Source organism: Myotis yumanensis, unplaced genomic scaffold (genome assembly GCF_028538775.1).
Source record: "Myotis yumanensis isolate MYYU_CA2020_CCGP unplaced genomic scaffold, mMyoYum1.0.hap1 SCAF_2, whole genome shotgun sequence".
NCBI classification, from domain to species: Eukaryota; Metazoa; Chordata; class Mammalia; order Chiroptera; family Vespertilionidae; genus Myotis; species Myotis yumanensis.
In genome coordinates this window covers 27,060,865-27,082,980 of record NW_027223753.1, presented here as the reverse complement: position 1 = coordinate 27,082,980, position 22,116 = coordinate 27,060,865, and the positions used below count along the sequence as shown (strand labels likewise).

Below are 22,116 nucleotides of genomic sequence, written 5' to 3'. Positions count from 1 at the left end.
CACCATGGATATATAAAACAAGCAAGCAGTCAGGACCTGAAAAGACCACCTCTCCTCGGTGGAGTCGTCAGAGGCTATGAGTCTGAACTGTTGGAGGCCCTGTTCCACCTGGAGAGAGCCTATACACAAAGTGAAGCCAAGCATGAGCTGGCATAGCAGAGATGGAGAGACATGGTGCTTAGGATATTTGAGGCCCATAATCATATTTTTTAATTACATTAGGCAATAAAGGCCATGTTCAAATGTCAGTGGATGATTCAACTGAGAGGAAACAATGTTGAAAGAATTGCTAACTGATCATGGGAGGTCCCTGAGAAGGTGAGAGAAAACAGGATCCAAGGGCTACCTTGTGTAATTTAATAGGTGAGCAGGAGAGGAGTTTTGTGAATACAGATAGGTTTGTAAATTTGGTGGTAAGAAGATAAGGGAATTCATAACCGAGAGTCGACCAAGATGGCGGCGTAGGTAAACACCGGAGACCGCTGCCGCAAACAACCATTTCAAAAATACAACTAAAAGACTGAACGGACATCACCCAGAACCACAGGAAGGCTGGCTGAAGAGAGACTCTACAACTAGAAGGAAAGAGAACAGCAAATCGAGGCTCAGAGGCGGCGCAGTGTGGAAAATACAAAGGTACCGAGGTGCGCGCGAAAGCGGGCTGGTGGCTAAGGGCGCGGTTGTCGTTTTCTGTCGGGACTGAGTCTCAGACTCTGGGCTCCAGATCCGGGCGTGTCTCTAGGGACCCAGACTCAAACGGGAGAAGCGGGATTACCCGGCATCAGTTGGAACCTGAGGGCAGCTTTCTCTCCGAGGTTTGCAGCGGCTGCCGGGGTTCTGAGAAGCAGAGCCTCTGGGAACGGGACTGAGCGTGGCCATAACTGCTCCCTCCGCCCGCCCTGTTGATCCCGCCCCGCCCAAAGCCTGCGCACAGCCATTTGCTGATCGCCTCAGGCAAAGGCTGGATTAGCGCCTCCCCAGAAGACAGAGTTTTCCGCACAGCTGATTACTATAGCCAGCCGGCCTGAGGGTCAAATCCCCCTAGTGTTAACTACAACAATTAAGGCTTGGCTAGAACAAGACTGCGCACAGAGACCACAAGGGGGTGCACCAAGAAAGCATAAAAGATGCGGAGACAAAAAAACATGACAGAAATGGAGGATATGGAGCTAAGAATCGCAATTTTGAGGGCTTGCCATAAATTTGTGCAGAACCTCACGAAAACTAATGAGACCCTCGATGCTACGATAAAGAAATTAGAAAGTAAGCATACACGGACTGAAATAAAGAATATTATACCCAATAGCAGACCAGAGGAGTACAATAATCAAACCAAAGATTCGACAAAAAACACCCAATTGGAAGAGCAAAATGAAAAAAGAATCCGAAAGTGTGAAGATAGTGTAAGGAGCCTCTGGGACAGCTTTAAGCGGTCTAATATCAGAGTCATTGGAGTGCCAGAAGATGAGAGACAGCAAGATATTGAAAACCTATTTCAAGAAATAATGGCAGAAAACTTCCCCCACCTGGTGAAAGAAATGGACTTACAGGTCCAAGAAGCGCAGAGAACCCCAAACAAAAGGAATCCAAAGAGGACCACACCAAGACACATCATCATTAAAATGCCAAGAGCAAAAGACAAAGAGAAAATCTTAAAAGCAGCAAGAGAAAGAGGCTCAATTACCTACAAGGGAATACCCATACGACTGTCAGCTGATTTCTCAACAGAAACTTTGCAGGCCAGAAGGGAATGGCAAGAAATTTTCAAAGTGCTGAATACCAAGAACCTACAACCAAGATTACTTTATCCAGCAAAGCTATCATTCAGAATTGAAGGTCAGATAAAGAGCTTCACAGATAAGGAAAAGCTAAAGGAGTTCATCACCGCCAAACCAGTATTATATGAAATGCTGAAAGGTATCCTTTAAAAAGAGGAAGAAGAAGAAAAAGGTAAAGATACAAATTATGAACAACAAACATGCATCTATCAACAAATGAATCTAAGAATTAAGTGAATAAATAACCTGATGTACAGAATGAACTGGTGATTATAATAGAATCAGGGACATAGAAAGGGAATGGACTGACTATTCTTGGGGGAAAAAGGGGTGTGGGAGATGCGGGAAGTGACTGGACAAAAATCATGCACCTATGGATGAACACAGTGGGTGGGGAGTGAGGGTGGAGGGTGGGGTGGGAGCTGGAAGGAGGGGAGTTATGGGGGGAAAAAAGAGGAACAAATGTAATAATCTGAACAATAAAGATTTAATTAAAAAAAAAAAAAAAAAAAAAAAAAAAAAAAAAAGGGAATTCATAACCAAGCATGTTTCTCTGTAAATAAGTTAGCAGTATCTGTGGGATGCTGAAGTTCCTAGTAGAGATATCCAGCCAGCAGATGGAGTACAGAAGAGAGGACTGGACTGAAGATAGGAATTTGAGAAATAATCCATAATTCCTAGCAGTGGCCTTGGGGGTGCCATGTAGCTAAAATGTAGTGAGGGAGGTCATAGGCAAGGTCATTTAGAACAAGGAAACTATTCCCCCTTATCTGACCTGATTTGTAAGTCAGTGCACATCCATGGGGCCTGAGACATGGGTGAGAACTGCAATGTTCTGTGCAAGCAGAGGTCATCACGTGTTTGTTGACTATGTTCCCAACGCATAGGAACCTCAACAAAGTGCCTGGCAGAATGGTGACAAGGGCCTGGGGCAACAAGAGGACAAACGTTAAGCCTGAGCCCATTTCCCCTGCCTCCAAAACAAAATGGAAATACCTTTATTTCCAGGCAGAAAGATGTGATGAGAATCAATAAACCGGGCTTTCTAATAGTCAGGAATGGGGAGAGGAGGAAATGGCTCTCGGATTTAACTTTCTCAGATTAGTTTCTGAGTCTCCATGTGTCTGTGTCAGGCAGACAGGATTCTGGCTTCATACCTGTTTGGGTCGACGTCCTCTCTTCAGGGATAGAAGTGCCTCTGGTGGCCCCAGTTCAGCTGCAGGACCAATCTTCTGATGCTCATGGGAGAGAAGGTTTGGAAGTTTCAGGGCTTTTCAACACCCCAGACCTCTTCCCCTTGCTCCTAACCCCAAACCACCTCCCTCTATAGCACGAGGACAAAAAAGGTACTTTATTGAAATGTCTTTATTGCATTACTGGAGCAAGTTGGCCAAACTGTCCCCTCTTGGGGAAGATCCAAAACAAAAAGACCAAAAGGTATCTTCCCCATCTTCCCCCCACCCTCCCCTACAACTGCACAGCAATGTCTGAACACATCTGGTGACAAGAACAATTTGCAAAAGTGGTCTAGGAACTACATTATGAACTGTCCCAACACAAGACATATAGTTGGCTTCCTTGTGAATCAGGTATTTTTACGTAAACTACATGAATTTTTTTGACTACATCAAAGACAACAGAATAGGTTTTTCACAAGTAACAACAGGGCACCAAAGTCACATGCTGGAATCTGTAAGGAAACAAGGTTGTCACAAGTGGCTGGAGCTGGAGCAAGGCTGAGCAGTTGGCAGCAAAGGGCCCAGACAGACCCCCATCTGGACCCTCTGCTCTGAGGCCACTAAAGCCTCATAGAGGACTACTCTGGAGTCTTAACCTTGAAAACTAGGAATTGCCCAGATGCAATTCTTGGCCCAAGAGGACCCAGGGTGCTGGTTCCTTGCAGCAAGAAGAAACCCATGGAAGACACCATACTGGCTCTCAAAAAAGCGTTCCCAGAGCACATGAGGCCCAAAACAACTGGGAGGTGCCATCAGGGCTTGGAAATGAAATGGGGTAGGAGAGTTATTAGGATTCCTCAACCTTGACTAAATCAGCAATAAGGACACAGCTACCCTGGAGAGGCCTGAGCCATGGCCAAGGTTTAGCATCTATGGTCTGGTGTGACAGAACATTGTTCAGTGATGAAAGCTCCATCTGGAATAGATGGGCCTAGGAGCTATGTCCAGCCTGCCCCAAGCTGCTTTCATGTTGGTAGCTGGCTTCTCTAGCCAGGAAAGCAATGGGCCACTCTGGTCTTGTTCTGTCTCTTTACCCTCTGCCTCAGTGAGGATGCAGTCAAGATGCCATAAAAAAGCATCCCAGGACACAGAACTAGACTCAGATGGAGGCCAAGGCTTGCCGCCTAGACCACAGAGTAAAGAAGCAGCATAGTACTGCTCCACATGGTTAGTAGACTGGTACCTATGCCACTTCCACTGACTCATCAGGATCAAGCAAATCGTGGCAAAGACACTTTTCAATTTCTCAAATGATCCCTAGGTCTTAGTCCCCACAAAGCAACAAATTGGAGAATGAAAAACAGGAAACAGAAAGTGAAGGAATGTAGGACTAAAAAAGAGCAGCCCTTCTCCACAAGCCAGCATCCCAAGTGAGATCATAGATGACGTTAGCTCTCTCCCTGCACACCCTTAACATCTGCCTGACAAGGAGCAACACACAGCTCAACATTACAGTTGTGTATCCTTATCCCCATTTTCATTTAAGACATTCAGAACACTAAATTTTAGTACCAGAAAGGAGGGATTCCTTGCACCCAATCTTGAGCAACTAACCGTGTAAGCAGGTTCAACACCAGGTGCAAGGCTACCCAGGTGTGTCTAGCAGCAATCAGCCTGCCATTACTCTAAAACTTCCAGCAAGATTTCAATCTGGCAGTTTGGGGAAGGGATGTGCAGTTCACTCAGTTAAGGGCTTAAGTCAGAACAGTGACACTGAAGGGGCTTCATTTGTCTGCCTCATCCAATTTTGAAACTGCAACGTAACCAAGGAAAAGCCAAAGATATGCCCTTTCCTTCCTATCCTCATCTATGTCTAATTTCTATGTCATAGTTCATTTTAGACCCTGAAACCAAGATAAATGCTCAGGAAAAGCAATATGTTTCTTTCATCCCCAAAAGGAGAGCTTTCCTAGCTGTAAGCCTAAGTACCAAGACCCAGATATTGGCTTCTTGCATAGCTCAGCCAGGACGCCTGACTGCACAGCTTTGGGCTCAAACAGCTGACTCACTCTGAGCCTATTCCGGTTCCAGGACTGGCTCAGAGGCAGCTGAATTCTATTTGTCCAATGAGTGTCAACTGCTGGGGGAGGGCATAATGGAGGTAGGAGGAGATGCCTGCGGCCAACTTCATTCGCCTAGCTCCACTCAGCTGGAAGGCTTAAACCACCTGGAGCAGAAGATCCTGGCCTAAAATCAGGACAGTCTGTGCACATCATCTTAATGGCAGGATCACAGAGAGGCAGAGAAGAGCCTCCAGATGGTTTTCACTAACAGTCAGAACTCCAAACCATCTGATCCTTTCCTGACAAAAGTATGGAAGCACATGGGTAATGTGGTATAACCCTTGCCCTGGACACCGGAGCCTCTGGGTCTGTGATATACTGAGGTCCCTGCCCCCAATCTGGTCCCTTCCTGCTACAGCCTTAGCAACCCATGAATGCCCTGAAGCCCTACCCAGCAAAGGACAGGGGTGAGTCATTAACATGATCACTGTTTCTGCAGGGCCTTTAAACTTGGGGAAGCACATATAAGAATGTTGTTCTATATCATTATTTGGTATATCAAGCCATCTAAAAGCACTGGATTGCACCTTTTCTTTACTCATACAAACAAGTTACAAAGGTTTCAAACAACAGATCATTCTTTAGGCTAAGGAAACACCACACAAGCACCAACTTCATTTTATGATTCAAAGCTTACCATGCCTACAAAAAAAACCACTATTCCTCACCTCAGAGAAACAAGGGCAGGGCAGAGGGGTTACACTGACCAATTTTAGTGTTTGCTAAAACTAACAAATTCTAGCTTTCCTTTTATTTTCAAGTTTCGGTACAGAAGTGTGCATTCAGACACGAGTGCTGCCTTCTTCCATCAGACCTTAGTCCTGTAACAAACATTGTTTTTCTGGGATCAATTTGGTTTCTAAACAATGTTTTTCAGAGAGAGGAGCTATGAGACGCTGATGTCTACGTTACATTAAGAAACACAAGACCTTCAGCTGGAGGGTTTTTACCCCTTGACTGAGAGTCTGTAGATGAAATCCCAAGCCCCCCCATTCTCCTTTGGTTGTCTTCTTCACTGAATGCCATTCTACCACAGAACCAAACAACCTTCTCTTTGGGAGGAAGTTAAGAGAGATTGCCAGATCAAAACAGAACTCCCCACAGAGCCACACCCATCGCATTCTCAGAGTTGAAGACCCAAAGAGGACATGGACTCTGCAGAAGCTTCCAGATATAACCCCCCACCCCCTCAAGCCTAATGTGTTCTGTTGAGGGTGCCTGTCTAAAAAAAAAAACCAAAAACCCCAGTGAAACAGACTTCCCAAAAAACCACATCTGCTTCCAGCTTCCTATGCTAGTGCAGCAGCACAGCTGGGTCCCCAAGATCCAGAGGCCCCTTACACCCCCTCCTGACCGCTGCTGCTCGGCCTCTCCACTTCACATTCACAGAATCACTTCTTGTGCAAAACAAGCAGTCTACGTAGAAAGAATGCCCTCATAGTCTAATAAAACTGTAGAAAAAAACGCTAGAGAGCCACCGCTCTTCCCACTCCCACTTTATCTGCAGAACGAGGGCATCTGTGCGTGGACAGGGTAGGCAAGCCTGACGTTGAGGGAGTCGTTGTGCTGAACGAGGGATGTCTGCTGGTAGTGGAGCACCAACTCCTTCAGCGAGCTGTACAGGTTGTAGGGCTCCGCAAAGCCGTAGCCCCGGGCAGTGCTGTAGATCACACAGTGCTTCACCTCCCCGTCGGCACTGCAAGATACAACACGCAAACACCACGGAATTAAGGCAGGAAGTAATAAGGGGATCCCAGAAGCCTGAAAGCAACTATTTTATAGAGGAGGAGCAGAAATGTTTGTCAACCAAGTTTGTAAAATGTCACATCCATGTGTGTCTCCATCACTCCCTTACAGACCTGCTGCCTCCCACCAAGACCGGGTAAAGCTAAAACGGATGGCTCCATGTTGTCACTCAACTTAGGCAAGAATACTAAGAGGGGCAGAACAAACCAAAAAACATTTTTTTAGTGTATAAATCAGTATTTTTTAGAATATTCACAAGGGTGTGCAACAATCACCACTATCTAATTCTAGAATATTTTCATCACCCTAAAAAGAAACCATGTAGCAATTACTCTGTATTCCTCCCTCCCCCAGGCTGTGGCAACTAACCTATTTTCTGTCTCTCTGGATTTGCCTCTTCTGGACATTTCATATAAATGGAATCATATATCACATCACACAACTTTTTGTACCTGGCTTTCACTTAGCACACTATTTTCAAAGTCTCTCATGTTGTAGCATGTATTAGTACTTCATTTTTTCTTATAGCTGAATAAATATTTTATTGTGTGGATATTCCACATTTTGTTTATTCATTCATCAATGGATGAACATTTGGTTTGTTTCCACTTTTTTGGCTATTATGAATGATGCTCTGAACATTGGTGTATGAGTTTTTGTACGGACATATATTTTCAGTTCTCTTGGATGTATATCTTAGAGTGGAACTGCTGAGTCACATGGTTTAGCTTTGTGAGGCACTGCCAAACTGGTTTCCCAAATGGCTGTACCTTTCTATACTCCTGCCAGCAGTGTAAGAGGATTCGATTTCTCCACATTCTTTCCAACACTTCTTATTGTCCATCTTTTTTATTTTGTAGTCATCCTAGTGGTGTCTCATTGTGGTTTTGATTTGCAGTTTTCTAATGGCTACTGATATTGAGCAACTTTTCATATGCTTACTGACCATTTATATATCTTAAGAAAAATGTATATTTAAATCTTTTGCCCGTTTTTAAATTGGGATATTTGTCTTTTTATTAAGAGTTCTTTATGTATTAGACACTAGTTGCTTAACAGATATATGATTTCTAAATATTTTATCCTATTCTGTAGGTTGTCTTTTCACTTTTTTGACAGTTTCCTTTGATGAAAAAAAGTTTTTAACTATGTTGAAGACCAATTTATCTATTTTTTCTTTTGGTGTTTGTACTTTGGATATGTAAGAAACCACTGCCTAACCCAAAGTCACAAAGATTTATGCCTATGTTTTCTCCTAAGTGTTTTATACTTGTAGCTTTTACATTTAGATCTATAATTCATTCTTAGTTAATTTTTGTATATAGTGTGAGGTAGGGGTCCAACTTTCTTCTTTTGCATGTGGCTCACCAGTTGTCACAGCATCATGTGTTGAAATGACTATTTTTTCCCCACTGAATAGTCTTGAGACCCTTGTTGAACACCAATTGACCATAAGTGTAAGAATTTCTTGACTCTCAATTATGTTCACTGATCTACATGTTTATCCTATTGTCAGTGCCTCACAGTTTTTATTATATAGCTTTGTTGTAAATTTTGAAATCAGGAGGTGTATTTCAACTTTTTTCTATTCTTTCAAGATTATTTTAGCTGTTCTGGATCCCTTGCATTGTCACATGAATTTTAGGATCATCTTGTCAATTTTTGCAACAATCCAGCTGGGATTTTTGAAAGGGATTACTTGAACATGTAGACCAATTTGGGAAGCACTGCCATCTTAACACACTGGATGTCTTTCTACTTATTTAGATCTTCTTTAAGTTCTTCCATTGTTTTATAGTTTTCATTGCACAGCTCTTGTACTGCTTTTGTTTTAATCCTAGGTATTTAATCATTTTTTATGTTATTATAAATAGCTTGTCTTCTTCATTTCATTTTCAGATTGTTCATGTCTAGTATATAGAAATACAACTGATTTTTGTATCCTAATCTTTTAACTTACAACCCTGATGAACTCATTTATTTTACTCTTTTCCAATCTGGATGCCTTTTAGTTCTTTTTCTTGCCTAACTTCCCTAGCAGAACCTTCTGTGCAATACTTAGAAGTGGTAAGAGTGGACATCCTTGTCTTTTTCCTATCTTAGGGAAAACCATTAAGTATGACATTAGCTGTGGGTTTTCATAGATAACTCTTTATCAGGTTGAGGAAGTAGCCTCCTACTCCTAGTTTGTTCAGTGTTTTTTAAAATAAAGGAGTTGTTGGATTGCTCTAGCTGATTTGTCTCAGTGGATAGAGTGTCAGCCTGCAGACCAAAAGGGTCGTTTGATTCGGGTCAAGGGTACATACCTCGGTTGCAGGCTCCTCCCCGGCCCGGGCCCTGGTTGGGGCTCATGCAGGAGGCAGCTGATTAATGTGTTTCTCTCACATCAGTGTTTCTCTGTCTTTCCTTCTCTTTTCCACTCTCCCTAAAAATCAATGGGAAAATATCCTCGGTCGAGGATTAACAACAACAACAAAAAAATGTAGGTAGAAGTAAAGATATTTGCCTTGCAAAAAAAAAGAGTTGTTGGATTTTATCAAAGCTTTTTGCGTCTACTGAAATAATCGTCTAATTTTTGTCCTTTATTTTATTAACATGGGTTATTGTGTTGATTGATTTATACTGATCCACACTTGCATTCCTGGGATAATTCCTACTACAATTATCTATAGTTTTCTTTTCTTGTGATAACTTTGTATGGGCCCAGCCAGCATGGCTCAGTGGTTGAGCATCGATCTCTGAACCAGGAGGTCACGGTTTGATTCCTGGTCAGGGTACATGCCTGGATTGCAGGCTTGATCCCCAGTGCAGGAGGCAGCTGATCAATGATTCTCTCTCATCACTGATGTTTCTCTTTCTCCTTCTCCCTTCTCTAAAATCAATAAAGATATTAAAAAAAACACACACACACACAAAAAAACTTTGGGTTTTGCTATCAGTGTAATATTACCCTTATAAAATGAGTTGAGAAGTGTTCTCTCCTCTTCTATTTTTTGTAAGGGTTTGTGAGGGACTTGTGTTAATTCTTTAAAATATATTTGATAGACTTCACCAGTAAAGCCAACTGGGCCTGGGCTTTTCTTTGTGGGTAGTTTTATTTTTTTAATTAATACTTCAACTTCTTTACTTGCTACAGTTTTCTTCAGATTTTCTATTTCCTCTTAAGTCAGTTTTGATATTTGTGTGTTTCTTGGAATTTGTACATTTCATCTAGATTATTTAATTTGCTGGCATATAATTGTTTTATAGTATTCCCTCATCATCATTTTAAATTTCTATAAGGACTACAAGTAATGTCTCCTCTTTCATCCTGATTTTAGTAATTTGTGTCGGGTGTGTGTGTCGTGTGTGTGTGTGTGTGTGTGTGTGTGTGTGTGTCAATTTAGAGGTTGTCAATTTTGTTGGTCCCAACTTTTGGTTTCACTGACTTTGAATTGTTTTTAATTCTCTATTTCATTTACTTCCATTCTAATCTTTATTATTCCTTTCCTTCTGTTTGTGTGGGCTTAATTTGCTCTTCTTTTTTTTGGTGGGGGGGGGTAGTTTCTTAAGGTAGAAGACGGTAAGGCTATTGAGATCTTTTTAATATAAATGTTTATAGTTATAAATTTCCCTCTCAGCACTGCTTTCACTGCATTCCATAAGTTTTTATGTTTTTTTTGTTTTTACTCATTTCAAAGTATTTTCTAATTTCCTTTTCTTATTTTCTTTTTTGGTCTACCAGTTATTTAGGAATGTGTTTACTGTCCACATTTGTGAAATTTCCCAAATTTCCTTCTGTTTTTGTTTCTGATTTATTTCCATTGTGGTTAGAATACATATTTTGTATTATTTCGATCCTTTTAAATTTATTGAGACTTGTGGTCTAACCTGTGGTCTATCCTGAATAATGTTTCATGTGCACTTGAAAAGAATGTGTCCTCTATTGGTAGGTGGAATATTCTAAACATGTCTGTTAGGTTGAGCTGTTTTATAGTCTGTTCAAGTCTTCTGTTTCCTTCTTTATCTATCTAGTTGTTCTATCCCTAATCAAATTCTGAATCCCAAGTGGCAACAACAAGATCACAAGTGCTCACCACTTGACTCCCTAATCTAGAGGAATATATGCACTGCTGGCTGTAGGTCTTTATTCTCAGAAGGCTATAAAGTTAGATAATTCTGGAGCTTTTTTATGATGTCATTAACAAAAATTAAAATGGAAAAACAAAGGTGTTCCATGCCTTCGCTTCCTACTACATGATCATGTTAATTTTGGTATGAGTGTCTCCTAAAAAACTGAACTTATTCATGTCCCTCCTTTAGGACACCATTAGTCAGATCAGTATGGTGTCACATATTTGTGATTTCCACTTAGCCAGAGGAAACTCTCTTCCATGCATGTCTTAAGTATATTGGAGATCACTGTAAGCAGGCTTCCTGTAGCCAGAGTGGCTACCAAACAAGTGGAAGTTTTTGTGATGCCAGACTCTTTTGCTTCCGAAAATCTTCAATGTGAACTCCAATTTGATATATGACTGCAGTTGGATTTAATAGGCCAGGGAAATCCACACTGCTGTGGACTTGAGTCTGGCCAAGTCTGTGGCTAAAGAAAGGAGAAAAAGCCCGGCTGGCATGGCTCAGTGGTTGAATGTCAACCTATGAACCTGGAGGTCATGGTTTGATTCCTGGTTAGGGCACATGCTCAGGTTGGGGGCTCAATCCCCAGTGGGAGGCATGCAGGAGGCAGCTGATCAATGATTCTCTCTCATCATTGATGTTTCTATCTCTATCTCCCTTCTACCTTCCTCTCTGAAATCAATAAATATATATATATATATATATATTTCACTAAATACTTAAAAAAAACTTTAAGTAGGTATTATTATCCTTATTTTATAAATATATATATTTTTTTTTTTTAAAAAAAAAAAGGAGAAAAAGAATACCCAGCTCCCTAAGATATTCAAGCTGCTCCTCGGTCTCCCTGGACTTATGTGAGCCTGCAACCCAGTGATCTGGGGTGAGGGTGAGGAACCGATGCACTGGGATTATCACCTTCCTTCTTTTTATTGTTCTTAAGAGATCTCAAATCCTACAAGAACTATCCTCTCCTGCCATTTCCACTCATATAACTTGAGCAGTCCGTGTTTCAGAGAAATAAAATGTTTTTCAAGTAGCCCTATCTCTGGAAAACAGTAATCCAATGTACTTTTCAATTCCTCCCACGTCCTGCCCATAGGTATCCCATTATTCATCCTTTCAAAGTTCAGCTCAAATGCCACCTCTTCCGCAAAACCCCCAATCCTCTTTTTCTCCACCAGAATTAAAAGTTCTTCATGTGCACAGGCAACTAATTATACCATTTCACAGTGATTCTATTTATCTTCGATATTTAATTGTGAAATGAAGTGTGTTGCAATAGAAAAATGTGGGCTTTGAAACCAGGTAAACTTGGACTCAAACTCTGACTCCATGACAGAGGCAGACCTCTAAAGACAAGATGATCATGTAAAGCACTGAGCACTCTGTTAATGAGCACCTTTTGTTCATCCTCACCACACTGCCCTCTTTGAGGGGAAAAACACTTGGTCATCTTTGCTTGCCTTCTGCCATGTCCATCAGTAGCATCACTATCACAATAATATAGTAAGGTTACTTACTGTGAGCTAGCACTGATCAACACACGTTACATTACATATATTAATTCACTAAATACTTGAAAAAAACTTCAAGTAGGTATTATTATTATCCTTATTTTATAGAAAATGAAACTGGGCAAAGAAAAGTTAAGTAACTTACCCTAGATCATACATCTAGTAAGGAGCAGAGTCACAATTTGAATCCAGTACATCTGGCACCAAAGCTTGCTCTCATAATCATCATACTAAGCCTCTAATCTAAGTATGGTCTTTGTCAATGAAGAAATTTGCCTTTCTAAGGAATATACATAACACTTAGGCAAAAATCTGACCAACATATGGTTAGTTGCCCCCAGAATTTCACTTTCCATTAAAAGTTAAATAGGCTTTTCCAAACAAATTCATAAGATGATCTTATGGAAAGCACCCAACATTACCTATCACTACCCAACAGAATGCTATTTAAGTACAAAATTTAGATAGAGTTTTTCTGCTGAAGTAAAAACATTTCTATTCAATCAAGCCTTCCTAAATCTGATAATGAAGACCAAGTAAGGCATGCAGAAGACTACTAAAGAATTAAGTGGTTCCCAGCATGCGTGGCTTGGTGGTAGAGTGTGGACCTATGAACCAGAAGGTCCCGGTTCCCGCAGTAGGGGGCATGCAGGAGGCAGCCATCCATGATTCTCTCTCATCATTGATGTTTTTCTCTCTTTCTCCCTCTCCGTTCCCCTCTAAAATCAATAAAAATACATTTAAAAAAAAGAATTAAGTTATCTTTTCAATGGAAGATCTCACATTACTTTTCACAAATACCTAAAATCTAATAGCAATACTGCAAGGCCTAATCTACTTACCATTAAATTAAAATCCCTAAAATGATTTCAGATATCATTTCTCCTAAAGGAACTGATTTCTTTATAAAATACTAATGGTCTAAGACCGTGGTCGGCAAACCACGGCTCGAGAGCCACATGCGGCTCTTTGGCCCCTTGAGTGTGGCTCTTCCACAAAATACCACGTGCGGGCGCGCACGTACAGTGCGATTGAACTTCGTGGCCCATGCGCAGAAGTCAGTATTTTGTGTAAGAGCCGGTATTTTACATATATATATATATATATATATATATATATATATATACACACACACACACACACACACACACAATAAAAATTAAAAATAAAATATTAATGGTATAAGCCCTGGGCCCTCATTACTGCACCTGAACTAATTTTACTGAATTTTATGAGAGACTGATTTTCTTTTAATCAATGCAGAAGTTTTCAAAAGGTCGTACTCCCAGGAAGACTTACACCACAGAGCAAGCATAACATCCTTTCTTGCTACTCTCACGAATTAAGAATGCACCATCAGGCTTCCCATAAAGCAAGTCCTCTGCTTGTACTCGATTGATATCCTCAACAAACCAGGTTTTCTCATCATAATGGGGCAGGTTTTCATCTTCCTCATTGATAAAATAGGTCCTAAAAATTAAATGTTAAAATATTATTTTATCAATCAGGTTACTTATATCTGAAAGCAAATTCACAAATAAAACTCTCTTCTAAATCTTTATCCATAAAATGATAAAATGAAATTCTAATTAGTTGGATACTTTTCAACAACTTCATTACTTGCTATGGTACAGAAAGCACAGAATTCACATGTCTCATCCAACAAGCTGACACGTGGATGTCTGAATGACCTTCAGACCAATGCTTTTGTTTCATATAGTTAGGCAGGTCTCTGATCTCAAATGCCTATAGAGTACTCTAGAAAATTCAATTCAAAAGAGGAGCAAAGTTCTTAATTCAATGTCCTCAAACGACAATAAAAACCAATATTTAACATGTATTAAGAAGGCCCAGGTCTTAGATTGGGAACAAAGCCCTCTGACAGAAAGGTACAGAGAGAACTTACTCATCAGCATCCTCATTCTTGATTCCCAGCCAGGCATTTAGACGTTTCTGTCTCACTCCTTTGTGATTGAGCCATCTGCCAGAGGGAAGATAGCAGTGTCAGTATCTGTGCAAACTGCGTCCAAGCCAACCAAGTTTCCAGAGTCCAGGAACCTCTGACTTTTCCCAATCCCACAGAGTGGCCAGAAATTTCCCTAAACTAGTTTCTCCATTACTTTCCCTTCAACTTTCTGCAAAAAGGCAGAAACACAAAGAGCTAACTTGAAATGAGACTTCTCACTTTGCACTTTCTTTTTCTAGAAGGTTTTACTACCATAAGCACACACACTTACACTCAAACACAGTGGGAGACACACGTTGCTGAAGTCATTAGTCAGATCAGTATGGTGTCACATATTTGTGATTTCCACTTAGCCAGAGGAATCAATTCCTATGTGGTCTCTATATTGAGTTTAAAATTCTAAAACAAAATTTTAAGGTCTATACTTGCACCTAAGCAAACCACAGAATTTACTTCATCACCAGGCAAATCATAGTATTTTACAATACAGCAACATTTTAAAAAATTATTTTGGAGAGAGCAAAGGAGAGAGAAACATTGGTTTGTTGTCCCACTTATTTATGCGTTCATTGATTGATTCTCCTGTGTCCTCTGACCGGGGATCGAACCCACAACCTTGGCGTACCAGGATTACACTCAAACCAACTGAGCCACCCAGCCAGGAAAATACAACATTTTAGATGTAAAATGATATAAACCACTGAGGTGGCTGATGGTCTAAAACCAGTGGAATATAAAAACTCTTTCATTGCTGTCCCCCAACCAGGCCCCTGTTCATTCAGATCTCATCCTAAATACCTCCCTCAAGGGAAGATTACCTTCATTGTCCCAACTAAAGCAATCCCCCGGTCACTCTCTGTATTTCATCATCTTCTTAGCCCTTGCCTGAAATTGTTTTGTATTTTCACTTGTTAATGTTTGTCTTGTGGCTGAAAAGGGGCCACATACTAAACCTCACAAGTTCAGGGGAGGCTTACATGGTGGTCTTACAAACTCAGAGACCTAAAGTAACTACATAGGATGGTCTGAAAGTAAAATTTTTAACTAAAAACAGTTCATGGCCAGTAATTTTCCATAACAAAGGTCAATCTTCACCTTAACTGAGCCTGCATATTGTCTTTTTTGTGCATCTATAATAACATACCTTTGTAATATCAAAGTAATTTCCTCCTCCCCCCCCATTCCCACCCCTCAAAGCACAACTACCACACCAGAGCAGAGACCACAAATCGCCTTTGTTATCGTGTTAAGTGTTAACTATCCTCCTATCCCACCTATGTAAAGTGTGTCTATTTGTTTTACTTTTCATCCAATTCCAGAGATTCCCCGCCCCAATGCCCCCCCCCACACACACACCCTTGCTTTCTCCTGCCTTCCTAACCTATCACCAATGAATCACCATTCTTTGTAGCATTTTCCCAGTCCCTTAAGATTTTGTCTTTTTGGCAACTGTCATCAGTTTGGCTCAAATAAACTCATAAAAATTCTTACAGGTTTGGGCATTTCTTCTCTTGACAGTCTCCTCCACTAAAATGTAAGCTGATGTGCCTGGCTGGTATGGCCCAGTGGTGGAGTGCTGACCCATGAACCAGGAGGTCAAGGTTCAATTCCCAGTCAGGGCACATGCTCAGCTTGTGGGCTCAATCCCCAGTAGGGGGCATGCAGGAGGCAGCTGATCAATGATTCTCTCTCACCATTTATGTTTCTAACTCTCTCTCCCTCTCCCTTCCTCTCTCTGAAATCAATAAAAACATATTTTTTAATAAAAATAAAATAAAATAAAATAAAATGTAAGCTGCTTTAAAGAAAGGGGATTGTCTTGCTCATGGCTAATCCCAATGCTGAAAAGTGCCAGTACATAGTAGAAATTCAATAAGTAGTCATAAATATTTGCTGGTGGGCTGTTTTTAATAAATCTTCATGGTCAACCCCAAGTACACTATATAACTTGGCATCACACTAATTTAAAGTTCTTTTAGATAGGTTTCACAGCCTTTCTCAATAAGACATGTCTTTCAGTTAACCTGGGTTCCATTTCATATGCTTAGTGAAGCCAGAAAACAACTAGTATGATCATGATAGAATTTATTGAGTAACAAACCCCCTCCTATACCACCACTTTTATTAGCAAAATATCCAGATACCCTCCTCTAAGTACTCTTATCATCCAAAACTTTCTGTCCTTAAAAAATTTTATCTTTGCCCTAGTTGTTTTGGCTCAGTGGATAGAACGTCGGCCTGCAAACTGAAGGGTCTTGGGTTCGATTCCAGTTAAGGACATGTACCTTGAGTGGCAGGCTCGATCCCTGGCCACGTGCAAAAGGCAACCAACCAATGTGTCTCTCTCAAATTGATGTTTCTATCTACTCCCCCCCCCCCCCCCCCCCCGTCCCTTCCACTCTCTCTAAAAATCAATGGAAAAATGTCCTCGGGTGAGGATTAACAACAACAAAATAAAAATTGGCCCTAACCGGTTTGGCTCAGTGGATAGAGCACCGGCCTGCGGACTCAAGGGTCCCAGGTTCGATTCTGGTCAAGGGCATGTACTTTGGTTGTGGGCACATACCCAGTGGGGAGTGTGCAGGAGGCAGCTGATCGATGTTTCTCTCTCATCGATGTTTCTAACTCTCTATCCCTCTCTCTCCCTTCCTCTCTGTAAAAAAATTAATAAAATATATATATTTTTAAATGATTTTGAAAAAGCTCAAGTGACTTTAGTATGGCAATTCATATTTATCTTATGATTGAGTAATGCCTAGATCACTCCTAAAGAGTACATTCTAGAGGAAAAAGCTGAGGCCAAGAAATAAAAAGACCTAATGTTGTTAGCATAGGTACCTAGATATTAATAAAGAGAAGGGAGCAAAACTGGCTAAGCTTAATTAGGTCGGAAGCTACAGCTTCACACACTCCAGGAGATAGCCATATGGTTCTGCCAAGAGGATTAACACTCCTCCCTTCCTCCCTGCATGGGGAGGAAGGACCTACTCTCTAATCTCCCTGGGTACCACCGGTCCCCTTGCAGGGACTATGGGGGTGGGGAGAATAAACAATAAAGGGGAAATTCTTTTGTTAAGTGAATGCCCAGTAGAAGCCAGGATGGCAACCACAAAGGGACAGTGTCTAATCTGGGGAAAAGACCTGATTGGTTAGGGGAAGGACAAGCCCACAAAGCCCTGGGAAAGAGACTGGTCAGTTTGAAAGCCCGAAGTGCTATCATCAAAGCTTAACAAAGGCCTCACTAGGTAGCACACATTTGTTCGTCCATTTGGTCCTGCACTTGGGTTCTCCCTCCCTAGCAGCCATGCATTCCTGGCAGCCACAGGGAGCCCGAGCGCCCGCCTGGCTGTGCAGGCTCCAAGTGTGGCTCGGAAAGCACGGGCCTGGATACAGCAGCCCAGCGCAGAGGAGAACAGAGACTAAGCTAGCCAAACGGGGACAGAAACTAAACCAGACTAAGCTTTAGCATGGACTAAACTAATGTACAGAATTTCTGGACCCTGGCCCTTCTTCTGGGCTTAATGAAGACAAGGCTGAACTTCTTCCACAGCAGGACGAAGCTGAACCACCTGCCCATGGCTGAGACACAGACTCCGGGCACTTGGGGACAGTCCTTTGTGTTTGCTCCAGCTTCAAAAAACCTTACCATTACACCTCATCCTCCCCTGCATGGTCCCCAAAATGCTTTCCTCACAACTCTGTGGCAGGACCCCATTTCCACCAACATCAACATCCAGTTCTCATCCCACTAATTGTGTGGTTTTAATCAGCCTCTACTTATGCTTCAGTATTCTCTTCTAAAAAACAGGAAAAATACTACTGTAGTCAATTTACACTTATCTTAAGAAAAACAAGAGGAAAAATAGCTGGTGTTAGTTATCCTTACCTAGTCCTTAACCCAGCAAGTAGGGGAAAAAAATCTCTCTATATATCTATATATATAAAAGGCTAAGTGACAGTCCAACTGTTTGAACAGCCAACACCTATGACGTGCACTGAACACCAGGGGGCAGACACTCAACGCAGGAGCTGCCGAGCTCTGGTGACTTGGCAGCGGTGGTTCTTGGGTGCCGCACCCTGCAACCAGGGAGGAGGGAGCCCAATTCCTCGCAGGGCCAGCACACGCTTCTACCTTCAGTGCTTCCACCTTCAGCCATAGGTTATGTTGTTCCTGGGGCACTGTCAGCCCTGAATCTGGTTTACTGCACACTTGATTTGCATTCCACACCATGTACGACAGCAACTTTGCAGAGTTCCCTCTTGCATTCCAGGACCCCTCGGGGGATGTCAGAGAGCTGGTTTCAGCCCAATTCCTGCAGGTCAGGCTCAGGGACTCCACCTGCCGGAGGGACCCTGCTTACTCCACAGCCGCCCTGAGCCGTTGGCAGGTGCAGCCCGCTGGAGAGGGACCATGGGAGGTTGGCTCCAGGGCATGTCTGGCCAGACACGCCCCATCTTAACCAACCCCTTCCCACCCCCGCTGCTGGCCTCCACCCAGGACCGCCTGCATTAGTCCCTGCGCCAGAGCCAGTGCAGCAAGCCAGAAGACCCGAGCATGAGTTTTCTTTCTTTTTCTTTTTTTTCCATTCACTCCCCAGAGTCCCTTCAAGCGGCACTTCCCCAGGAATTCTAATTAATTTTCTTCCAATGTGCACGAGTCCATGCACTGGGCCACTAGTGTATATATAGTATCCTTTCTAAAGGTCTAATTAGCCTTACAACCCAACTACCACCCCCTAATAGAAAAAGTGCTTGTGTTTCAGTCCAAGGAAGAGGACTAAACTAGGCAGTCCCTGAGAGAGGGTAATACCAAAAAAATACTTTGAAGCTGAAGCAGAAGTCCTGGAGGGGAATTCATGCTTCCCTAGAGCCTGGCTATATTATGAGATGGGCAAAAGAAAAGGGTGCCCCATGTACAAGGCACCCTGGATGGTGGGCAGGAGGTTTTAAGATGCAGAGTCTGTTGGTGGCCAATAAGGAGAGCACTGTGAAGAGCACCTCTGAATTTTCTGGAACAGCAGTATTTAACCAGATGGCAGGACCCAATGATTAGGGGCCGAGGAAGCACCCAATTTGGCAGTGATGGGGGAAAGGGACTTTTGCTCCACTCATTTCCTGGCAGTACTTCATGATGACATTCTCTGCCATGAAAATGGATTAGTGGTTGTTTAGGGCTGGAGGGAATAGGGTGGTAGGGGGATGAAAGGTTAAGGATACATGGTTTCTTTTTGGCATAATGGGTATGTTCTAAAATTGATTATGGTGATGCTTGCACTTATCTATGATTATGATAGAAATATTGCATTATATATTTTGAAATGGGTGAATTGTATGGGATGTAAACTATATCTCAATAAAACTGTTTTAAAATATAACAAAACATACCACCCCTCCGCAGAACTCTTTAGCTGTAAACTCCCCTAGTACCTATTACTCAAAACTCATCATTAATGCACCTGTATTGTTATGGTAAGTTAGTCTTTATTTTGAATTTATGAATTTAGGTTTATGAATACCAAGAAAAGTAAATGGTAATCATGAAAACTAGTTCCTCACGAAAACGAATTACAAATAAACAACCAAATTCCTTTTACGAGTCTCCTCTTCAGCACTGACTACACAATTTCAGCCCTGGAACACATCCAGTCCACCACACCTAGTATTGTCTTTGCTAGAAACATCAAAGTATGGACTGTGGAACACTGGACTATCCTACCGGAAGCAGTCCTTCCAAGAGAGATAAGGGTTGTCTGTTTCTCCCTGAACATCCTAACTATCTTTACTAGCAGGTCCTGGCTTATCATCCATGATGTTGTCTAAGCTCTCTTTCATATTTGGTTTATTTATCCCATTAAAGGAACTTTTAAGGTCCAGTTGCCTCACGTATTCGTGCCCATTTGGATGGTGTATTTCTTAGTATCTCATTGCTTTCCAGGCCAAAGAAGTGCTTCCACTCATTCCTTTGGTTCATGGCAACAACTTCCTGAGCATTTTTTCAGCTTCATTATGTGACCAGAACCATGTAAGTATTCCAAGAGCAGACATAACCCTGATTTTTGATAAGGGCATCTTCTTGCCTTGTTTCCAAAGCTCTTCTGTATGCTCTGTATATGTGCTTGACTTTTGGGGAGGTCACAATAGCAAACTGAAATGATCTCTAGAGAGGAGTGTTATTAAGAACTACTCGGCATAGTGTACTTGTAATTGTTTGCCCCTAAAACAATCACCTTAAATTTTTCTCTACTAAATCCAGATACATAGATGTATGAAACAGTCTGTCGCATCTCAGAGGGAAGGCCATGGTGGACGGGTAGGTGGGAAGAGATCAACCAAAAAATTTGTATGCTTATATGCATAACCCATGGACACAGACAATAGGGTGGTGGAGGCCTGGGGCGGGGGTGGACTAGAAGGGGTCAATGGGAGAAAAAGGGAGACATATGTAATACTTTCAACAATAAAGATTGAAAAAAAAAAACACAAAGATTTTAAAATAAATAAATAAATAAAATTTTCCTCTACTGAAACTCAACAGTACTGTTCCAGCTTCTAAGCTTGTATTTTATCCCTTCTCCCTTTTTCACACAAAAAAAGCCTGATACCTATGGAAAACACACAGATGCTTTCTGCCAGGAATTTGAATTGAGTTGTTTTACATGCATGAAACCCATAAACATATTTCATAACAGTCCATTCATTTCCTAAAACTAAACTTAATACATTCTCTTTTCTCACAGCTTTTCTCTTTGAAGTAGTCATTTGTCCTAAAAATCTAATCCACACAATTTGTTCTGATAATATATCTTTCAATCTATATTTAAATAATATTCCTATATCTAGCTAAATCATATCATTTTCCATAATATTAAAAAATTAGGTTCCACTCTTCAGATCAAATTATCTTTCATGCTTGCTATCAACACGTTTCTATTACTTAAATACAGAATTTCATTTCTGAGATATAAAAACCCTTTAATAGGTGGTTCTGTATACTTATCTACAGGCCCGCACTATTAGTGTCCTTGCCTGTGCCCATGAAGGACAATTTCCATCTCTGTGGTTCTAATATGCAACCAAAGATTCTGGTTTTTGTGTTTTAGGCAAACATTACTCTGTACTTTTTAAGCTACATCACTTTGCTCATGCCACAGCCACCCTCTGAGATTTCCAAGGCATCTGTACAGATTGGAGTCCTATATTGCTCCCACACATTGACTGCAGGTCAACTCTGGTAACCCTACTACTAATAGGAATACTTTCCTACATTCTTACTGGCTATTTCTCAATTACAAATCTGTTCTTCTAAATCTAACGTTTCTAGTGCCAGCAGAAATCTGGTGCTCGAGGTACCCCTGCCCTCCACCCCTCCCACACTACTCACACAAGGTGTTGATCTCGGATCTTGCGCAGCTGGATCAAGTCAGGTTTGATACTGTTCATTTTTTTATCTATTTCCCGGTTGTCCAAAGCTTGTTTCTTCAAATCTTGTTCTAGACGCATTTTGCTATCATGAATCTCACCCAGACGGGATTTCAATTTGTCATAATTCATCATAATTCTGTGAAAGTATTTGACATATTAAGGCTAAAATAGGAATCAAGCAGAAGCATTCTATAGTGGGAGCAGAGCCTAATATCTTAAGTGTGGTCAACATCTGACCATATCCATTCCCACTCTTCTAGTAATAGCACC

The 22,116-nt window shown here is 41.5% G+C and overlaps 1 protein-coding gene across 1 annotated transcript in view; it reads right to left on the bottom strand.

The window, feature by feature from the left end:
• Window positions 1-3,125: 3,125 nt before the first annotated feature.
• The window catches only part of PIK3R3 (phosphoinositide-3-kinase regulatory subunit 3), an 89,330-nt gene continuing 70,339 nt past the window's right edge, over window positions 3,126-22,116 (bottom strand). The window contains exons 7-10 of the mRNA XM_070404829.1: window positions 21,806-21,982; window positions 14,365-14,439; window positions 13,758-13,928; window positions 3,126-6,775 (exon numbers count right to left, since the gene is read on the bottom strand). Of these exons, the coding sequence (XP_070260930.1) occupies window positions 6,577-6,775; window positions 13,758-13,928; window positions 14,365-14,439; window positions 21,806-21,982 (622 nt within the window). The 3' untranslated portion in view covers window positions 3,126-6,576. The remainder of the gene's footprint in view (window positions 6,776-13,757; window positions 13,929-14,364; window positions 14,440-21,805; window positions 21,983-22,116) is intronic.